Source organism: Cyanistes caeruleus, unplaced genomic scaffold (genome assembly GCF_971803275.1).
Source record: "Cyanistes caeruleus unplaced genomic scaffold, bCyaCae1.hap1.1 HAP1_SCAFFOLD_130, whole genome shotgun sequence".
NCBI classification, from domain to species: domain Eukaryota; kingdom Metazoa; phylum Chordata; class Aves; order Passeriformes; family Paridae; genus Cyanistes; species Cyanistes caeruleus.
The window spans coordinates 77,812-96,129 of record NW_028255927.1 but is presented as its reverse complement, the minus strand read 5'-3'; the positions used below and the strand labels follow the sequence as shown (position 1 = coordinate 96,129).

The 18,318-nt window shown below is 51.5% G+C and overlaps 1 protein-coding gene across 3 annotated transcripts; it reads right to left on the bottom strand.

Annotated features, from left to right (window-relative positions):
• Positions 1-8,550: 8,550 nt before the first annotated feature.
• Positions 8,551-14,517, bottom strand: LOC147646036 (maestro heat-like repeat-containing protein family member 7). Of its 3 annotated transcripts, none has more exons than XM_086873986.1 (16): positions 13,889-14,517; positions 13,634-13,789; positions 13,300-13,364; positions 13,041-13,190; positions 12,703-12,851; positions 12,251-12,398; positions 11,814-12,001; positions 11,587-11,724; positions 11,194-11,308; positions 10,884-11,021; positions 10,494-10,670; positions 10,202-10,357; positions 9,942-10,043; positions 9,616-9,718; positions 9,279-9,335; positions 8,551-8,988 (listed from the first exon to the last, which is right to left on the bottom strand). In XM_086873986.1, exons 1-16 carry the CDS (start codon positions 14,010-14,012, stop codon positions 8,789-8,791), a joined length of 2,166 nt encoding a protein of 721 aa, XP_086730112.1. In that variant the 5' UTR covers positions 14,013-14,517; the 3' UTR covers positions 8,551-8,788. The 3 variants fall into 3 exon arrangements, with proteins under 3 accessions (XP_086730112.1, XP_086730113.1, XP_086730111.1); XM_086873987.1 differs by having other exon boundaries at positions 9,964-10,043; XM_086873985.1 differs by having other exon boundaries at positions 9,616-10,043.
• Between the last annotated feature and the right edge of the window lie 3,801 nt (positions 14,518-18,318).

Below are 18,318 nucleotides of genomic sequence, written 5' to 3'. Positions count from 1 at the left end.
TCCCACAAAATTCTGGAAAAGCCTCAAAAAATTCCAGAAAAATCCCACAACATTCCCTATAACTTCTCAAAATTCTACCAAATTCCAGCAACATCCACAACATATCCAAAAATGTCCACAAAATTTCACAAAATCCCACAAAATTCCAGTAAAATCTGATGAAATTGTTAGCGCTCAGGAACACACATCATCACAGAATGATTATATGCAGGTGCTTTATTGAAGAGCTCTGGGTGTCAGGGGTACACAGACCCAAATCTGACCCATCTTGGTTTTGAGCTGAACATGTTTTATACTCTATCATTATATAACTTACATATTAATTTTTAAACTTACATTGTTCTATTGTATGCATTGTTTTTACCCAAGCATGGATTTCTCGTGTTCCCCTCTCAACCCCCTAACATTGTTCCTCATGTTCTTTAAACAATAATTATATCTAATCACATCTAACAATTGTATCATTTATCATATATTGATTACACAGGTGCAGTTTCACATGATCTTTAGCAAGCACAAGGCCTAACATTTCCCAGGGCCTACTCATCTTGAGCTTTCCAAGCCTAATTTTCTTTCTGAGTCCCCAAATTTTCTATGATTTTAGAACCTTTTACTATCATTCCCCTCTTTGAAAGCATTTTCACTTCACTATAAGTGCAAATGTTTTCACTTGACACAGTCCTTTGTTTCTGAGTTTACACTCGATGTTCTTCGAATCCTTGATTGATGTAAACGTTGTCCTGGATGCTGTCAGGAACTGGAGAACCAGAAGATGGTGGGGGTGGATCTCGTGTCAGTGCCTTTATTATTTTCTGGTTCCAGGATGTTTTCTTCTGTATTTCTCCCTTGAAGATGCTGTAAATTAACCAAATTGCTAAGAATACAATTAGTAAGATTATCACACTCTTAATGATAGATTTAATCCGTGAACTCACATTCCACCCTAACCCTTTGACGATTTTGCCTAACCAACTTGTAGTCAAATCCTTTTGCTCTTCCTGTGCTTTGTGCTCTATTTGTTGCAACTGATTGCTGTCATATTCTACATCTGCAGTCACATTTGGGATGTGGACACAGCAATGATCAATCCATCCATTTAAAAACCCGCACACTCCATGCTCTTTCAGGAGTAATAAATTGTAATTGTACATTTAGTTCTTTAAATCTTTCCCAGCTCACTCTTGCCAATTTCTCTACCTGACCTGTAGGTTTGTACAACATTTCTTTATTCTGATAGTTTGCTCTAGGACCAAGCAAAGACTCTAGGGCCCAGCCAAATTTCACTCTACAAGAGGGTTCTTGCCAAGTGTCATCCTGATTCTGTTCCTATCCTAATCTTCCCTGGCTATGCCTGTGTCTAGCCACTGAGTTGTTTTTAAGCACATTTCACATTTTGACATTACTGATTTTACCATTGTTAGCATCCGTACCGAGATTAATTTTTGTTTCATCCATTTTACCAATGCCTCTGCACCCCAATGACATTTGTTATGTTTCATTTATAGAATTTCTCTCATTATCAAGGGGGTAAACACTATTTGTCTTTGTGCAGTTACATACCACTCTTCTGAATTCTTTTGTGAATTTAGCAAATGTCCCAATTTCTCATCTCCTATTGAATATTTTGGTTTTGGAGGCAAATTAAATTGAGATACATTAACTTTTAAAGATATCAATGCCATTGTTCTTTGCCCTTTTTAAGCAATCTGTCGAGCTCAAGTCTGCTTTTCCATTTTCTTCACAAATTTTGGAGTTTCCTGATTGGTGTCCTTTGCAGTGCATAATTGCGACTTGTTCAGGTTTTGTATTGCTTTTATCAATTGCAGGACTGCATCTTGATGTTTAATGTGTGTGCCTTGAGCAGACAGCAGTCTTCTTTCTTTCCACAGCACTCTGTGGACATGCACTACTCCAAAGCACACTCTGAGCCAGTCCAGATGTTTCCCCTTTTCCCTTTACTCAATTCTAGTGCTCTGCTTAAGGCAACCAGTTCTGCCCTCTGGGCAGATGCATTTGCTGATAATGCTTTTGCCTCCACTATTGCACTGACTGTTGTTACCGCATATCCAGCGTATCTGATCCCGTTCTCCACCAAGCTGCTTCCATCTGTGAATAGCTCTCACTCTGCTTGCTCCTGTGGGATGTCTTTCAGGTCTTCTCTTGCCAAATAGGTGTCCCCTATTACTTCTACACAGTCATGCTCTAATGGGCCTTCTGCAGTTGTGGTACCCAGGAACAGAGCTGCATTCAAGAGGTCAGTTGTCTTTAGTGTGACATCATCCTGCTCAGTCAGGATTACCTGGAATTTCATCATCCTGCTTGGAGATAGCCAATGGCCCCTCTTTTGTTCTAAAACAGTGCTCACCATGTGTGGCACAGAGACATCTATGTGTCTACCCATGGTGAGTTTCCTGGCTTCTTGTGGCAGCATCACGCTGGCTGCAACTGCCCGCAGGCATGAAGGCCATCCAGCACTCCCCTTGTCAAGCTGATTGGAAAAGCAGCCTACCGGCCTTTCCCAGCTTCCCAAACCTTGGCTCAGCACTCCCAGTGCTAGGTGTAGTCTTTCATGCACAAACAGCTGGAAGTCTCTGGACAAATCTGGCAATCCGAACGCCAGAGCAGTTGTCAATGCCTCCTTCAGTTTGAGGAAGGCCTCCTTCTGTGCTCTGCCCCAGGTAAACGGCTGCGTCTTCTGGGCCTCATCCAGGGCTTTTGCAATTAGTCCATAGTCCATGATCCACAGGCAGCACCACCCTGTCATCCCAAGGAAGACTCGCAGCTCATGCACGTTCTGGGGTTCTGGAATAGCACAAATAGCTTGAATACAATTAGTACCCAGCTTACATTGCCCTGGTGAGATTTCACATCCCAGGGAAATCACAGTCTGCCAGGCAATTTGTGCCTTTTCTTTAGACTCCTTATATCCTCCCATTCCCAGCTGATTTCAAATTTCAATTGGTACCTTTATGCAGGGTGTTTTCTCTTCTGTAGCTATCAGTATATCATCAACATACTGTAACAGCAGGTATTGTTTTCTCAGTACTTGCCCGTTCTCAGTCCAAATCTCCAGCTCCTTCCCCAGCTGGCTTCCAAATAGGGTTGGACTGTTCTTGTATCCTTGTGGGAGTCGTGTTCAGGTGAGCTGAGTTTTCCTTCTATTTTCTGGACTTTCCCACTCAAAGACAAACAGTTTCCTACTTTTTTTGTCAAGGGGTGTGCAGACAAAGGCATCTTTTAAATCAAGTACAGTAAACCATTTCTATTTCTCTTTTAGAGATGTTAACAATGTGCAAGGATTAGCTACCACTGGGTAAATATCTTTAGTTATTCCATATATTGCTCTCAAATCCTTCACTAGTCTTTATTGGTCAACACAGAAATTTGGGCTCCAGTGTTAACTACAAAAGTAAAAAGTGGATGTATAGGACCCACTATTATTGAGAAACCGCTCAGACTATTCAGCCTAGCCTTCACAGAAGTATGGAGAACACCATTTATTTCTATCTTTAGCACACTTTTATAGGGTTTTACAGGGTTCCCGGGCTAAGCAAGTTATTCTTGGTTAATCCACACAGGTTTACATTTTTTCTCTTATACGCAAGGATGTTGTTTTGCTTCATTCTCTCTGCTTCAGGAAAGTTTCAAGGACATGAGCCTTTAATATCACAACTTATACCAAAAGCTGGTTTGTGCAGACAGGCCTTTACTAAAATATCATGCCCACCTTCTGTTCAAATATTCTCTACACACTATTGCTGTAATCAATATGTCTCCAGTTTTGTTATTTCTCGTGAGCATTTGAAATAAAAGCAACCTCTGCCTCTCTGCTCACCCAGGAGAGGCAGAGTTCCCAGTTTCCCTGATTCTGAGGCTCTTTGGGCTCCACTCCCAGAAGCTGAGAAGGAGACGGCTTTGGCTCACAGCCCAGAGCCTGTGGAGCTGTGCTGGGTTATCCAATGGGGCATTCCATACAATGAACTTGGGACAGTGCCAATTAGAAACAACTTCACTCAACTTTGAAGTGAGAAGCCATCTATTACCTTGCTGGGGACCCCCTTCTTTATCTCCAGTGACCACCAATACTGGCAGTGAGAGATTTCTTTTCTCTTGTCTGGGTTTTCCTTAAGAGAACCAATGCATCTAACACCTTTGCTTTCTCTGATTTTTCTTCTGCCATTTTTACAGGTCCATCATTTCTACTGGAATGAATTAGCTCTTTTGGAGGGTAAATTTGATTCAGGAGAGAGGTTTCCCCCTCTTCTTTCCTCAATTCTTTGCTTAAAGCCAGTTTTTGGAGCTGCTGTAAAACAAGCTCCCAAAACTGAGCAGAGTAGAGTTTGATTTTTGACCAATTTAAATTTTCTTTCATCTTGTAAAGAACACACTCTATCAATCACATTTTCCAAATTAAACCACTAACTAAGCGCCTGCTTTTCCCCTCCCACAGAAGGTCTGGCATTGTGTTTTGCTAACAGAGCATAAAATGCAGCTTTAACTTCAGCACTGCCCTTTTCAGTCATTTTTACAAAGGGAAAACCACTATAGGGAGGTATAAACTTCAATTATAAACACACCCACACCCACACCCACACCCACACCCACACTGCTTTTTGCTTCCCTGTGTGGGTAAAAAGACCAAATCTGCTCAGGAGGCACTCTTTCAGTTTAAAATTCTGATTGTCTCTTTGCTACACCAAGCACTCAAAATTCATACACACAACAACAACAAAAACATTCCCACCCTTTTGCACTAAGAGATCTTTTGTGAAATTCTGCAGACAGAGCCCTCAAGTGAGTGTGGGGTGCTTTTCACCTCGGCGTGTGCAGTTTGTGGGAAATTCGAGTTGCCCCCCTTGCTTTCTAGACACCGCTCACTCTCTTGGGAGTGTCGGGCTGGGTGCGGCTGGAGCAAAACATCTTTCCCCTAATACAGACTGCACAACAAACCTGCAGCCCCTTCTGTCTGTCAGAAATCCTGTCCGTGACTCCAGTTTAAATGTCACGATTCGCTAACGCCAGTGGGAGTCGCGAGAAGTTTCTTTGATCTCAGAGGGCACAAAGGACACAAGGGATTTCTGTTTAAATCACAACAGCAATAATGTACATTTATTTTAGTGATAACAAAGACTATGTGATAGAGGAGAGGGAGTGAGAGAGAGAGAGAGGAGAAAGAAAACAAAGTAAAGAAAGAGAGAGGTTATAGCTACCAACAGATGAGACAGTGTCACAGGGGTCTTTTTCCATGGGGAGATCTCACCAAAATTAATTCAGCCTTATGTAATTCTTCCCCAAAGTGACCTTGTTTCCAGTGTGCTAATAAGCACCCCAAAGGAGAAGTACCTGCTATGAGAGAATTGCTGCCCAAAACCCCTTTAAGCTTCTCCATGTCACAACTACAATACACCACAAATGCCGAACCTGCGACGCTTTCGCAGTCGTCTGACGGACGGCGCCCAGGCAATCCCAACAGGAATTCCTTTAGCCCAACCAAGCGCAGCTTTTGCTGCGTCTTATTGGCAGGCACCCAAACCAAAGTGAAAGCACCTTACCTCTTCTCCTGGGGACGCTGTGAGCAGCGCAGACGGTCGCGGCCAATGGGCTCCCCGAGAATCCCTCGGTGCCGGCTGGAGCAGGATCGGGTCGCGAGCTCGCTCAGCAGCACTCACAAGGTCCCATCTGGGTCACCAAAATGTTAGAGTTCAGGAACACACATCATCACACTATGATTATATGAAGGTGCTTTAGTGAAGAGCTCTGGGTGTCAGGGGTACACAGACCCAAATCTGACCCGATTTGTTTTTGAGCTGAACATGTTTTATACTCTATCGTTATACAACTTACATATTAATTATTAAACTTACATTGTTCTATTGTATGCATTGTTTTTACCCAAGCATGGATTTCTCGTGATCCCACCTCAGCCCCCTAACATTGTTCCTCATGTTCTTTAAACAATAATTATATCTAATCACATCTAACAATTCTATCATTTATCATATATTGATTACACAGGTGCAGTTTCACATGATCTTTAGCAAGCACAAGGCCTAACATTTCCAGGGCCTACTTTTCCCAGGGCTTGCCAAGCCTAACTTTCTTCCTGAGTTCCCGAATTTCCTAAGATTTTAAAATGTTTTACGATCACCTCCAGACACAAAGAGTCCTGTCTGAACAGTCACAGTGCTACATCTATTTTTAATTTTAATTTTTATCAATTTTTCCAGAGCCTGCTGGCTGTGTTCAAGATTTTCTCCCTATTCCCTCCCTAGTGCACATTCTCCAGAAACTCTGCTTTTACATCCTTTTGCATTGATTAAAGTTACCTGCAATGACCAGTCAATCCAAACCCTGGGAAAACTTCAACTTCAATGTGTACCTAGGGAAAATATTTACCTCCCACATCTGAAGCCATGAGCTGCCAAGTACTGTCCCCACTGTCATACCCTGTCCCCTGGAGGTGTGCTGATGCCATTTCAAAAGGGTTGCCAATGAAAACAAGTTTGAATATTTTGGTAGTTTCCACACTGGCATTCAAATCCTTGACTAGAAAAATCACAAGTCATGATTTCTAGGATTCTTCCATACCAAAGCTGTCATTCTCACCCTGGATTTTAGAGTGTCTGAACAGTCAGACAAGGTTTTAGTTTTAGACTCTAGAGACAAAGTCGCTGCTGTTCGGCGATCCCATTCCATCAGCATATAGTCCTGATGAGTCCTTTAGGCAGGAGCAGCAAAAGGCAAGAATGAGGCAAACAAGCTGCTCCTGTGTTCTCATGTCCAGCACAGCAGTAACTGGGAATTCAAGAATGGATTCAGGAGACAATGGGTGCACAGGGAGCCACCAAGACTTTGGGATGCTGAAATGGACCAGCGTGGTGCCTGTGCCCGGGCTGCACCGCGCTGAGCTCCAACTGGACAATCTAACAATGGTTAAATGGACACACCATGGGCCACTGGAGACTCCTACTCCTAGTTCTGTGAGCTACACTATTCACCTGTCATTCACCAGATGATGTTTTCATCTCTGCTTGAAATCCAGGAGAGGAAAAGGTCAACATGGAAAAGTGTTCTCCCAATTCTAGTGACACCTGTGCCTGCACACCACCTGTGCCCATGGCAGGGTGGTTGGAGGCTGGATGATGTTGATGATACTTTGCAACACCAAGTGCTCAGGGATTCTGGGATTGCCCAAGTGGAGAGCAAAACTGAGCCGTGTAAGTCCCTGGTTTTTTTCAGCACATGCTGCTTCTTCCTTTGCTCCAAGCAAGTCCAGGATTTGGTTTCATGTGTCTTTAAGGTGCCTGGACAGATGACAGGGAGGGCAGCTGCCCCATCAGACTCTCTCTCTCTCTCTCTCTCTCTCTCACTCAGGATGGTGCCAATGCCGCTGCCTTGGGACACCTGAGTGTGGAAGGCGAGCTCGCCCTCAAGCACGGCCATCCAAGTCAGTCACAGGCACAGGCTGCAGCTGAAGCTGCCAAGCGTTGCTGTGAGGCTGCAAGTGAAGAGAAAGCCATTGTGGCCAACTCTGCTGAAGCCTTTTGCCAAAGCAAAGGCAATTGTGCCCAAAGCCTCCCCCTGTTTGGCACCCGGCTGCTGCGGACGCCTCAGTGCGCAGGTGCTGACGTTGGGGCTGCTGCTGTTCCTGGGCACACTCTGCTGCTGTTTCTGTGGGCTCCAGAGCCGCTTGGGCAGGAGCCACTGGGCAGCCCTGCTGGAGGAGGCATCGCCACCCTCCCCATGGTGGCAGCAGCTCTGTGGGCCCCGAGCTCTGTGTCAGGGGGGCCTCAGTCACAGCAGCGTGGCCTGGGCAGCCGCGAGGGCCCGGGCTGGCTGTTAGCCCTGCCTCTGCCCACTGCCCCTTCCTGAAGGCACCCAGTGGCCGTGGCCTGGCAGCACCCCCTGCCCTCCATGTCCCCAGCCAGCCCAGCCTGGGCACCTCGGGCTGTCCCCACCCTCCCGCTGGGGTGGTGTCCCAGCCTCCAGGCCTTCTGCTGCAGGCCTGGGGGACATTTTGGGACAGCACTGGAGCAGCCGGGTGTCAGGGACCAGGCGGCTGCCCGGGGGCTGCTTATGGCCTCTGACACCCAATTCCTCAGGGCTTCCCACCACCCCGGCTCCTCCAGGGCCTTCTGTCCCCTTGGAACCTCCTGCCACCCACTCCCTCACACATCCCCCTCGTGCCTTCCCACTGCCTTGTCCCATCTGGGCCTCCGCAGCCCCTCATCCCTTCACGGCCTCCCAGCACCCCGTGCCCTCAGGGGCTCCCCCAGCCTGGCCCGGCAGCAGCGCCGCAGCCCCACAGGAGCTCCAGCAGCTCCTCAGCCATCACGGCAGCAACACACGGGCAGCAGGACACAGATGGCGCTTCCTGCCTGCCACAGGGCTTGTGGCTTCAGCACAACCACCAAAGGCCAAGGGGCTTCTGGCCATTTCCCCTGCACCACTGCATGCCCTGGCAGGTTGCTGAACACAAGAACCCTTTTCCCTCTCTTCCCCTATGCCCCGCACACCCTGGGCAGCAAAAGAAAGGTCTTGGGACTCTTGTGGTTTATAACATATCCTATATTATTTACATACTAAATGGAAACGAAACAAAGAACAATCTCTATCAAACAAAAACTAACAGATGGCCCATGTGGCCCCAGAAGACAGAGCCTCTCAGCCCTAACATATCCTACATTATTTACATAGTAAAAAGAAGAGAAAAAAGGAAAAGAACAACCCTTATGAAAAAAAACATCCTGGCTGGCCCATGTGGCCCCAGAAGACAGAGCCTCTCAGGTCAGCTCTGAGTACACCTCCAGCAGCGCAGCCAGCCCAGGCCCGACAGACGAGGCCGTGTCCTCCATGCCCTGAGGATTTGGTCTTGCATCCTCTGGAGAATGGAGTAACGGGCACTCTGGATGGCCCGGAGGACATACAGCGTTTCAAGTGCCAGATCTGACACGGCACCGCTTCTGTCCTCCGTCAGGCGTTCGAGGGCTGCAAGAGAGACGAACAGAGCCACGGTCACACCCCAGAGCTGTGGGGGCCCATCGAGAGCCCCCTGCCAGGGCCATGCCAGCCGGCTCTTGCCTTGGCCAGGAGGGAGCAGGGACCAAGGGGGTCAGCCCGAAGCTGCTGGCCACAAATGCCCCACGTGGCCCTGAAATCTCACTGTGCTCTGCCCACGCCGTCCCTCATCGGCACAGGGAGCAGAGCCCTCCACAGCCTGGCCAGGGCTTGCAGCTGCCCCCGACAGCCACCACTGTCAGCCCGCTGCCGTGGCTCACCTCTGCACAACACCTGGAGCTCTGCGTGCTGCCCCCTTAGCTGCTCCCCGGCCATCCCTGAGAACACAGAGCCTGTCAGGGTCCCAGCAGCACAGCTCCCTGCCAGCGGCGCTGCCAGCCCTGTGGCCACACGGCCTCCTGCCCCGGCAGGGCTCAGCCCGGGCCCTTACCGCATCCTAACCCAGCCCAAGGGCACGGCTGCCAGAGGCCGGCAGCAGCAGCCCCGAGGGCAGCCGGGGCTCCAGGGCGCCGGGCCCGGGTGCCGCTGCCGGGGCAGCAGCCGGGGCTGGGGCCGAGCTGCGGCGGGGCGGGGAGGGAGCCCGGGCTCGGGACTCACCGATGACCCTGATGGCCGCCGCTCGCAGGGTCTCCTGTGGGTCCTGCAGGTACTGCAGGGCCCGGCGCAGGTGCTGGGCCAAGGGGATCCTGTGGTCTGCCAGCTGGAGAGAGCGGCAGGAGGGAAGGCTTGGCGCGGGCTCTGTCCCTCGGCCGGGCGCTGCTGCCTGCGGCCAGTCCCGGCCTCCCGTGCCCGGCCAGCCCTGAGAAGCCGTGCGGCCCCCGGGTGCAGCAGTGGGCAGGGGCACAGCTGCCAGCCCCACACACTGAGCACCGGGGCCAGGGGGCTTCTCTAGCCTTTGGCTGGCACTTGCAGCCCGCCCTTACCACGAGCTTGGCAAACTTCCACAGCTTCTCCTTCCTCACAGCTTTTTCCAGGTCTGGCCTCTTCAGAAAGCCAGCCGCGCGAAGGAGCGTTGTCCGAGAGGCCTGGGGAGCAGCAGAGAGCCGCAAATGGCCCCACAAGGCAGGGCACAGGAGTGTCCCAGTGCCAAGGGCTGGAGGAGGCTGCAGCCTGCAAGCCTGCGTCAGGGCAGGAGGCAGCTGAGCCCCCTGCCAAGGCGCAGCAGCAGCCCAGGAGTCCTCACCTCTGCCACATGCCGATTCTCATCTTGGCAGTGGAAAAAGAGTGGGAGCAGGCTCTGGTACACTCGTTCCTTCAGGGGCTTTCTTCCTTCTTCTTCTGCCGACGACATCATTCTTCGAAGGAGAGACATGGAGAGCAGCTGCACCTGGCTATCAGGCTGTATGAAAGGAAGGAAGGAAAAATGACCTCATCATTGGCTTCTTGTGGCCCACATTGGCGCAGGCCTGCAAATGCACAGGGCACAAAGTGTCCGGGCAGCAGGCAGTGGCCGTGGCTGGGGCACAGAGCCTTACATTGTCCAGGAGTTTCAGGAGCGGCTCAGCCAGCTGCAGGGCCCTGCGCCAGGATATTGGGGTTTCTTCATCCAGGAAAATATAGCTCAGGAGAGCAATGCTCATCCTGGCCACGTCACTGTCCAAGTCCCACAGGAGGTGCACTAGTCTTCCTGTCAGGCTCTGAATTCTTTCGGCCTGTGCAGAACACAAGGGTGTGAAAGCCCGGGCAGCTGCCGCAGGGCCCAGAGGCCAAAGGGCTGTCCCAAAGCACTCGGGCAGCTGAAGCAGGAGGCAGGAGAGCTGCGAGGAGCTGCCTCAGCACCCAAGGCAAAGGCCAGCCAAGGCCAAGTGACAGCATTGCCCAGCCTCATGCTGCCCACACGGCTTCAGCTGCTGCCCCCTTCTCACCATGGAGGGACGGTCCTTTAGCAGGAGGAGAGCCCTGAGCACCTGGTGATGCATCTCTGTGGAGTTGTACCACAGGTACTTATACAAGATCTCCATTAGGCTGTCACCACAGTCACTCAAGTCCAGGCAATCTAGGAGCTGAAAGGCACAGGGCAGTGAGAGGGGAGCTGGCCGGCAGGAGCCTGGAAGTGCGCAGGGCTGGGCCCAGGCAGCAGCACAGGGCGCGGGTGCCGTCCCAGGCAGCTGTGGCCATGCCAGGGGACAGGGCTGGCAGGGAGCTGAGCGAGGTAGTGCTGGCCATCAGGCTCACCTCCACAAGGAATGCCATGGCAGAGACATCCCAGAGTGGCAACGGTTTGCTGAGCACCTCAAGCAGGTAGCTTAAGATGCTTTTGCACAAGTGGGCGGATGCACGGCGCATTACCCTGGAAGGCAGAAAATGGCAGAAAGAGTCTCAGCAAGGGTGCAAAAAACCTCTCCCAGGACTGACTGACACAGTTGTCCTATTGCCCCAGCACCCTGTGAGGGTATTTGGGCCCTTCAGATGTGGCTGCTCCTGGGCACCCTCCTCTCACAGCCTTTTGCAGTCTCCTTGGCCATCCCTCGGTGACGAGGTCCTCAGGCCCATGGCCACGGGGACTGTGGGGGGCATCCCGGGCAGGGGGCACAAACGTCAGAGGCAGTGGGGAGAAGGGGGGCTCACCTGGCCAGCAGACCCATGGCATAGTGGTGGGTGTCAGCACAGAGCAGCGTGTCCCAGCCACGCTTGCGTTCCATTGCCACCACCACATGCTCCAAGTGGAGACTGGAGAGCAGGGCCTTCAGGGTCTGCACTGCAAACCTGTGTGCACAGCAAAGCCCAGGTGACGCTGGGAGCGCTGGCTGTGAGGCTGGGGAAGTGGCAGGGACAGGAGGAGTGGCATGGAGCACCTGTTGGGGCTGGTGGAGAGGCCGTGTTGCTCCTGGCATTCCTTCCAGAAGGTATGGACGTCCTCTGTCATATACAAAGTACTGAAGTACGTTTGGAAGAGGAGATGCACAAAGAGGCGGGGGAAATAGACTGTGAGGATCTGTGGGCAACAGGGCCCCTGGAGGATCTTCCACATCACCAGAGTTGCCTGCAGAGGACAAAGCAGCCTGAGACAGCGCTCAGTGCCGGGGCGTCAGTGTGGCAGGGCCTGAGCGTGGCAGGGAGAGGCCGGGGCAGACACAGGGGGAGCAGCGGGCCTGGTGGCCCTGAAGCTGCCCCTAGGCCAGGTTTGTGGCCAGTGCCTGAAGCAGGGAGATGCAGTGGGGGAAGGAGGCAACAGAGCTGCTGGAGAGGCGGCCGGCCTTGCGGTGAGCAAAGGCCAGCTCCAGAAACTCACAGTCAGGGAAAAGACAGCCGTCTTGTCCCCATCAGAGGTGCCCAGGTTTTTCTGCGGCCAGCTCCCCACCACATTGATGAGGAGCGGTGTCACTTCCTCTGAAATCCAGGGCGAGAGCAAGATGGTCGTCCACATGGCCATAGCAGCTCTGCGGGGTCAGACACAGCACCGTGGGCTGGGCAGCAGCGGGGAGCTGAGCTGGCCACCAGCTCTGCCTGTGCCCACTGCCCCTGAGCGGCAGCAGCAGCCAGGCAGCCCAGCCCTGTGGGGACAGGCCCCTGAGGGGCAGGCTGGCAGCACGGCAGTGGGCTCGGGGGCCGACTTTGTAGCAGGGCTGGCAAAGGGAGCAGCCAGAGGGCCCTGCAAATCTGTGTTGCTCACAGCCCTGGGCCGGGCTGTACAGGGTGATGGGCTGGGGAGCCCTGAGGCCTCGGGGCAGCTGGGCCCCATACCTGTCACACGTTGGGGCCACCCGCAGGAGAGTGATGGCCACATCATCGGGCTCTGCCTCGGCCACTTGCATCAGGGCCCAGTCCATCCTGTGCTCAGCAGCCTCATTGGCCATGAGCCACTGGTGGATGTACCTCACCACGCCGGGCACCTGGAGAAGGCACAGGGAGACTTGGAATGCCAGCAGAGGGAGTCAGCAATGTGCCCAGCTTCTTCCTCAGACAAGTGCTTCTCTTCCAGCACGCTGCCATGGCCTCAAAAGCTCCAAGTGAGCAGCAGGCGTGGCTTGGGAAAGCCAAGCAATTGCTGGAGGATCAAAGGCTGGCCACAGGCTGCTTACTTGCTCTGGATTGAAAAGAGCCGTCTCTACAAGCAGATCCAGCTGGGCAGCGCTGCTCTGTTCTACCAAGACCTCTGAGGATGTCTTGACCTCAGTGTCCATAGGTCTGGTGTCTTCCTTGCCAATTCTCTTGATGTATTGGTAAAGAAACTGTAGGAGAAGGGCAGGAAGGCAGGGAAGTTGCATGGAGTGCTCCAAGTGCGGTGCTGGGCTGAGCAGTGCCAGCAGGCCCAGCGCAGGTGGGGATGGCTGCAGGTACCTGCGCTGCTCTGCGGAAGCGGCCACGGGCGGTGTCCTGCTCTTGTGTGCCGTCCATGGCTGCATCTGGCAAAGAGCAGCCAGAGCTGAGGGGCTGCGGGAGAGGCCGGAGAGCACAGCCCAGCCCTGCGTTCCCCAGGCAGGGACAGTCCCGGGATGCCCCAGGGGATGCAGCACGGCCACTGCTGCGGGGGCAGCCCCAGCCCCTTTTTTGTGCTGTCCATGGGTGTGTCTCCACAGGACAGTGTGGGATGGGATGAGATGGGATGCAATGGGATGGGATGGGGCCAAGATGGCCGCAGACACCAGCCCTGTGGCCCAGCTCTGCCACTCACCCTCCTCCAGCGGCTGCAACTGCTGCACCTCTTCGGTCTCTGGTGCTGGGGCAGCTCCAGGACCTTCTTCCTCGACCTCCTCTTCCTCCTCCTCCACCCAGGCCAGTTTGGGCACTCTTGGGGGTCGCTGCTCCAAATCTTCCAGACTCTCCAATCCTTTCCATAGGAACAGCACCAGGGGATGGCATGGCATGTAATGGGATGGGGCCAAGCTGGCAACAGGCACTAGCCCTAAGGCTGAGCTCTGCAACTCACCCTCCTGTGGTGCCTGGAACTCCTGCACCTCTTCAGACTCCTGTGCCAGGACAGCTCCAGAGCCTTCTTCTTCCTGCTCCTCAAGCCAGGCCAACTTGGGCACTCTTGGGGGTCGCTGCTCCATGGCAGTGACTGGATTTATGGCTGCTTGCAGGAGAGATGGCTCGGAAAAACTCAGAGTCAGCAAGTCCTGCAGTCGTGCCTGGAAGGCACCTGCAAGACTCAAGTCCTGGCAAGATTGCAAGACAGCGAGTCCTGCACTTGGGTCTTGAGGGCTCCTGCCAGAAGGACAGGAGGCTCCTCGACAGGGATTGTGGTCTGGTCTCAAGGTCAGAGACTGCAGGGATGGGCGACACGTCGGAAAAGCTCCGGGTCACCAAGTCCCACGGTCTGCCCTCAAGAGAACCTTAAGAAGGAAGGCTCAGCAAGGCCACAGGTCAGCAAGACCTGTGGTCTGGCCTCGAGGTCACCTGTAGTAATAGTGCTTCAGAAAAGCTCCAGGTCCGACACAAAGGAGTGCGCTGTGCGGGGGCTCCTCACAGCACCGCTCTGGCGCGTCCTGACCCGTCGCGTGCACCGAGCACTGTGGCGTGGCCCTGTCACCGCCAGCTCCTATGGCAGCACGTGTCACAAAGGGCCCTTTGACATCTGCTCCCGTTGCCACCATCCCACGGTGACCGTGCTGCAGCGTGTCACAAAGGGCCCTTGCACACCCTGCCCTGCGCCCTGGGGCCGCCCCCATCCCCCCCCAAGTGGCCCAGCTTGGAAGGAATCCCTTGCCCAAAGTGTCTAAGACAGCCTGACGGGATCTTTAGGAACAGCTTGTTAGAAATGAAATGGAGGCAAATTTATCAATAAGAATTTTATTGAAAACTTTGTAAAATTTACTCATGGAAATGTCTCAGTGTTGAGAGACAGGTGTCTGCTAGGGAGGGCAGGAGCCTCCCTTGGAATGAAAAATGTAGACCCCCTCCCTCCGAATTATGATAATCTTGAAATCAAGAGGCTCTCAGGCAGAGATCTGGGGATAGGAATAACAGTTTTTTACTAATATTTATAACCAGGCAAACAAACAACAATAACTACAGCGTTAGCAAGAAAACAGAGCCAGGGACCCCGTGACAGCTTTCTGGGCTGAGACGGGAAAGGATGGAGGAGAGGCTTTGTTTTACAAACCCCCTCGGGTTGGCAGTCAGTGCTGGTGCTCCTGCAGGGCTCTGAGGAACACTCAGCTGGAACAGCAGGGATGAGCTGAGATCCCGGGCCAGTGGCTGAGGTGGATCAGCAGCTCCGTGGCGGTGGCTGGCAGTGCCACACGTCCCGGCAGGACAGGGGGTGCGAGGCCACCAATGAAGAGGGAAGAAGGAGAAGAAGCAGCAGCTCCATCTGGGTGATGGTGAAATTCCCTTCTCCCCACCACAACAGCTCTGCACCCAAAGTGTTCTTCTCCGAAGCTGAAGAAGACACCAAACTGTCCCCACCCTCCCCTTTTCCTGCCCCCTTCCCCCCCTGGGCCCAGCCAAACTCTTTATCTTTCCTCAAGCACCCACCAGGTACCCGCAGTTAAGTTTTCCCTGCAAGTCATGAGTAAAAATTCCACAGGCAAGCCAGAACTAAATCGAAAATAAAGGACACCTAACCCCCAACACCTGTAAGTTGTATCTTCAGAGTCAGCCAGGATCTTTGTTTGCCAGAAACACCTCTGAAGTTTAATCAAGGCATTAGTAATCAAAATTATTTTGAAAATTTAAAGATCAAAGTAGCCAAAATACTCAATGTAACTAATTGCTGGGTATGTTCTCAGCTCAGGTTGGGAGGAATGGTGTTCCCTCGGAGGGCTCACCCTGTGGGGTGGCCAAAACTCTGTCAATGGGCTCTGACTTGTAACGGATCCAGTGCAGGGACACTGACAGAAAACTGTGCTGTGGAACACAGGAATGCAATTATCAGTTTTACAGGATTGACTGAGATTTCCCTTCCGGAGAAACCAAGCCCTGTTCTAGTTGGAGACCACAATGTGAAAGGATTTCTGTGCTTTACCATCACAAGCCTACTCATCCTTTTTCCTCACCCTCATTCACGTTAGGAACAATAATTCTGTTGTCCATGGAGCTGGCACCTTTTGAATTCCAGAATAATGTCCCCAAGGTCCTTTGCTGTTCAGCTTTACCGCGCTGTCTGTGGCTAACAAGGCTTGCTGGGGTCCTTTCCCCTTCGGCTGGAGAGGTGCCGAGTCCCAGTCCCTGAGGGACAGCCAGGCTCCTGGCTGGAATTGGTGTGGAAGTCCCTCAGGGTCACATCAGCCTTCACATGGAGCCCCGTGGATCTGAGCATTTTCCAAAGGGGCCGTTGGGGCAAACAGGGAGATTTGGTCTGGCAGGGTCTGTAAAACAATATCCCATCCCATCGACTTGTTCTGGCAGAGAACACTTGGCTGCAGGGACATATTCCCATTGTTCCTGCCCAGGTCTCAGGATTCCAACAGTGTTGTCTTTGCCCAGAGCTGTTCCTTCAGCTGGCTTGGGAGGGCCATTTGGCCTCTGGACCCACACTCTGGCTCCTTTATTAGGACTGCTGGGTCCAAACTCTTTTTATCCACAAATGGAGGCAATTTGAAATTGTTATAAATGCAAAGGCAATTTCGGGTTATATAAAAGAGAAAATTTATTATCAAACAATAATAAATTCGAACAAAGAGAAAAAAAAAACCACAATAAAATAAGCAGCGCAGCGCTGGGTGGACAGGGTCTATACGCAAGGTATAGATGCTCCCAAATCCACGCCTGAGAGTCCTTTGGCCTGGGTTTTTATAGGAAGTTTGTGTCCCGAGGCCAAATTCCAAGCAGGCACCCTTTGCTAAGAGGTTCTTGATTGTTCGAAGAATAGATTTCCTGGCACTGGGGAATAGAGTCAATAGACGTTGGGCAGAGGCTCCTCATATGTAAAGAGGTCCAGGATGTCTTTTTGATATCATTTTGGTCCGGGCCATTAGGGTGGAGTGGTGGCACCCATCCTGGAGCCGATGGCTATCTCGGCTGGCTCCTCTTCCTTTGTCTAGTTTCTCCATTTCTCCAGCACAGGTGGTCAGGGCGGAGATGCTCGGGCTCGGCGATATCTCGTCCGGGCCCGTTCCTTTGTTTGTTCGATGGCCCGTGTCCTGCCCATTCTTTCGGCGCTGATGTGCCTGCTTGCAATTGTTATCTGGGTGCTTGGCTGCAATCTGTTGCTTTGGAAGAGAAATCCTGCCTCGACCTGGAGGAGGATTTCTCATTCCATATTTTCATCATTTACAATTACATATACTTTATTTAAACCTTTTCTTTCGAATTTTTATTCATCCAATTCTTTATTACAGTCCCCCACCTAATAATTTGACCACATTAAAAATTCGTATTATTTTATTCAATCTTACAGAGGGATGAGTGTGAGATTAACCACATTCACTTTTCTCCCAGTCTGATATTTTGCTTTTAGGATTTAACTCGTCTTCATCTCTGGAGAAACAGAATACTTGGTCAAATTGTAAACATACCCGGTCAACTTCACTTTTTAACAAATCTAAAATTATTGGTTCATTATTGAAGGAAGCTTTTGTTTCATGTTTTAAATTTCTATCTTCTTAATACATTTTTCCACTTACAGTACACGTTTTCAGGTTCGCTTTATTGTAACATAGGATTGATTTTGTAATATGCTACAAAGGTGGATTGTCTTTTTCTTCTGATCTAGATGGTTTTATTACATTGACTATAAATTGAAATCGGAGGAATCCCTCCCACTTCTCTCTTGTACCTGAAGTGGGTAGTTTTGATCTTTTGTCTTTCAGGAGTTTGAAACTGCCCGTCTTTAAAACTTGCCTTTGAGCAGTAACACCAGACCTCCCCCTTTAATTTACAGATCTTATACTGAGTGCCGTTGGAAAAACACATCCCCTTCTGCAGTTCTGGAGGACAGTCAATCTTTCGTCCGGTTTCTGTGGCAGTCTGACACTGCTCACACTTCCCCAGGGGACTCTCCCCCTGGAGGTACCTCGGGACTCGTTCCCTCGGCCAAGCACACGGCTAGGTTCAGGACTATCAGGATTCCCCACCATTGCATCTCTCTGCCTTGCCCTTCGCCCGTATAGGAACATACGGCGGGGATTACCATCTTCTCGGCAGCAGGGACTGTCTTCAGGGGCCCTTGTAGTCCTTAAGGCGTACCTTCTTTTGAAAGTAGCCCACCGAGACAATTTAGTTGGGTCTGTCCTACACAGTACTTTAAACTTTAATTGTTTTTCGGCACTCGATTTCTAAAGCCTTGGCTTTGGAATCTAACTGGCCTCTTAACCCCTTTTGGAACAATAGGAACCACTCAGGAGAGTTTAGTTCCAAGGACCCCGCCCGGGTGGCAAGTGTTAAGAAACGGCTAGTCTCCTCCTGTTCTTTCTC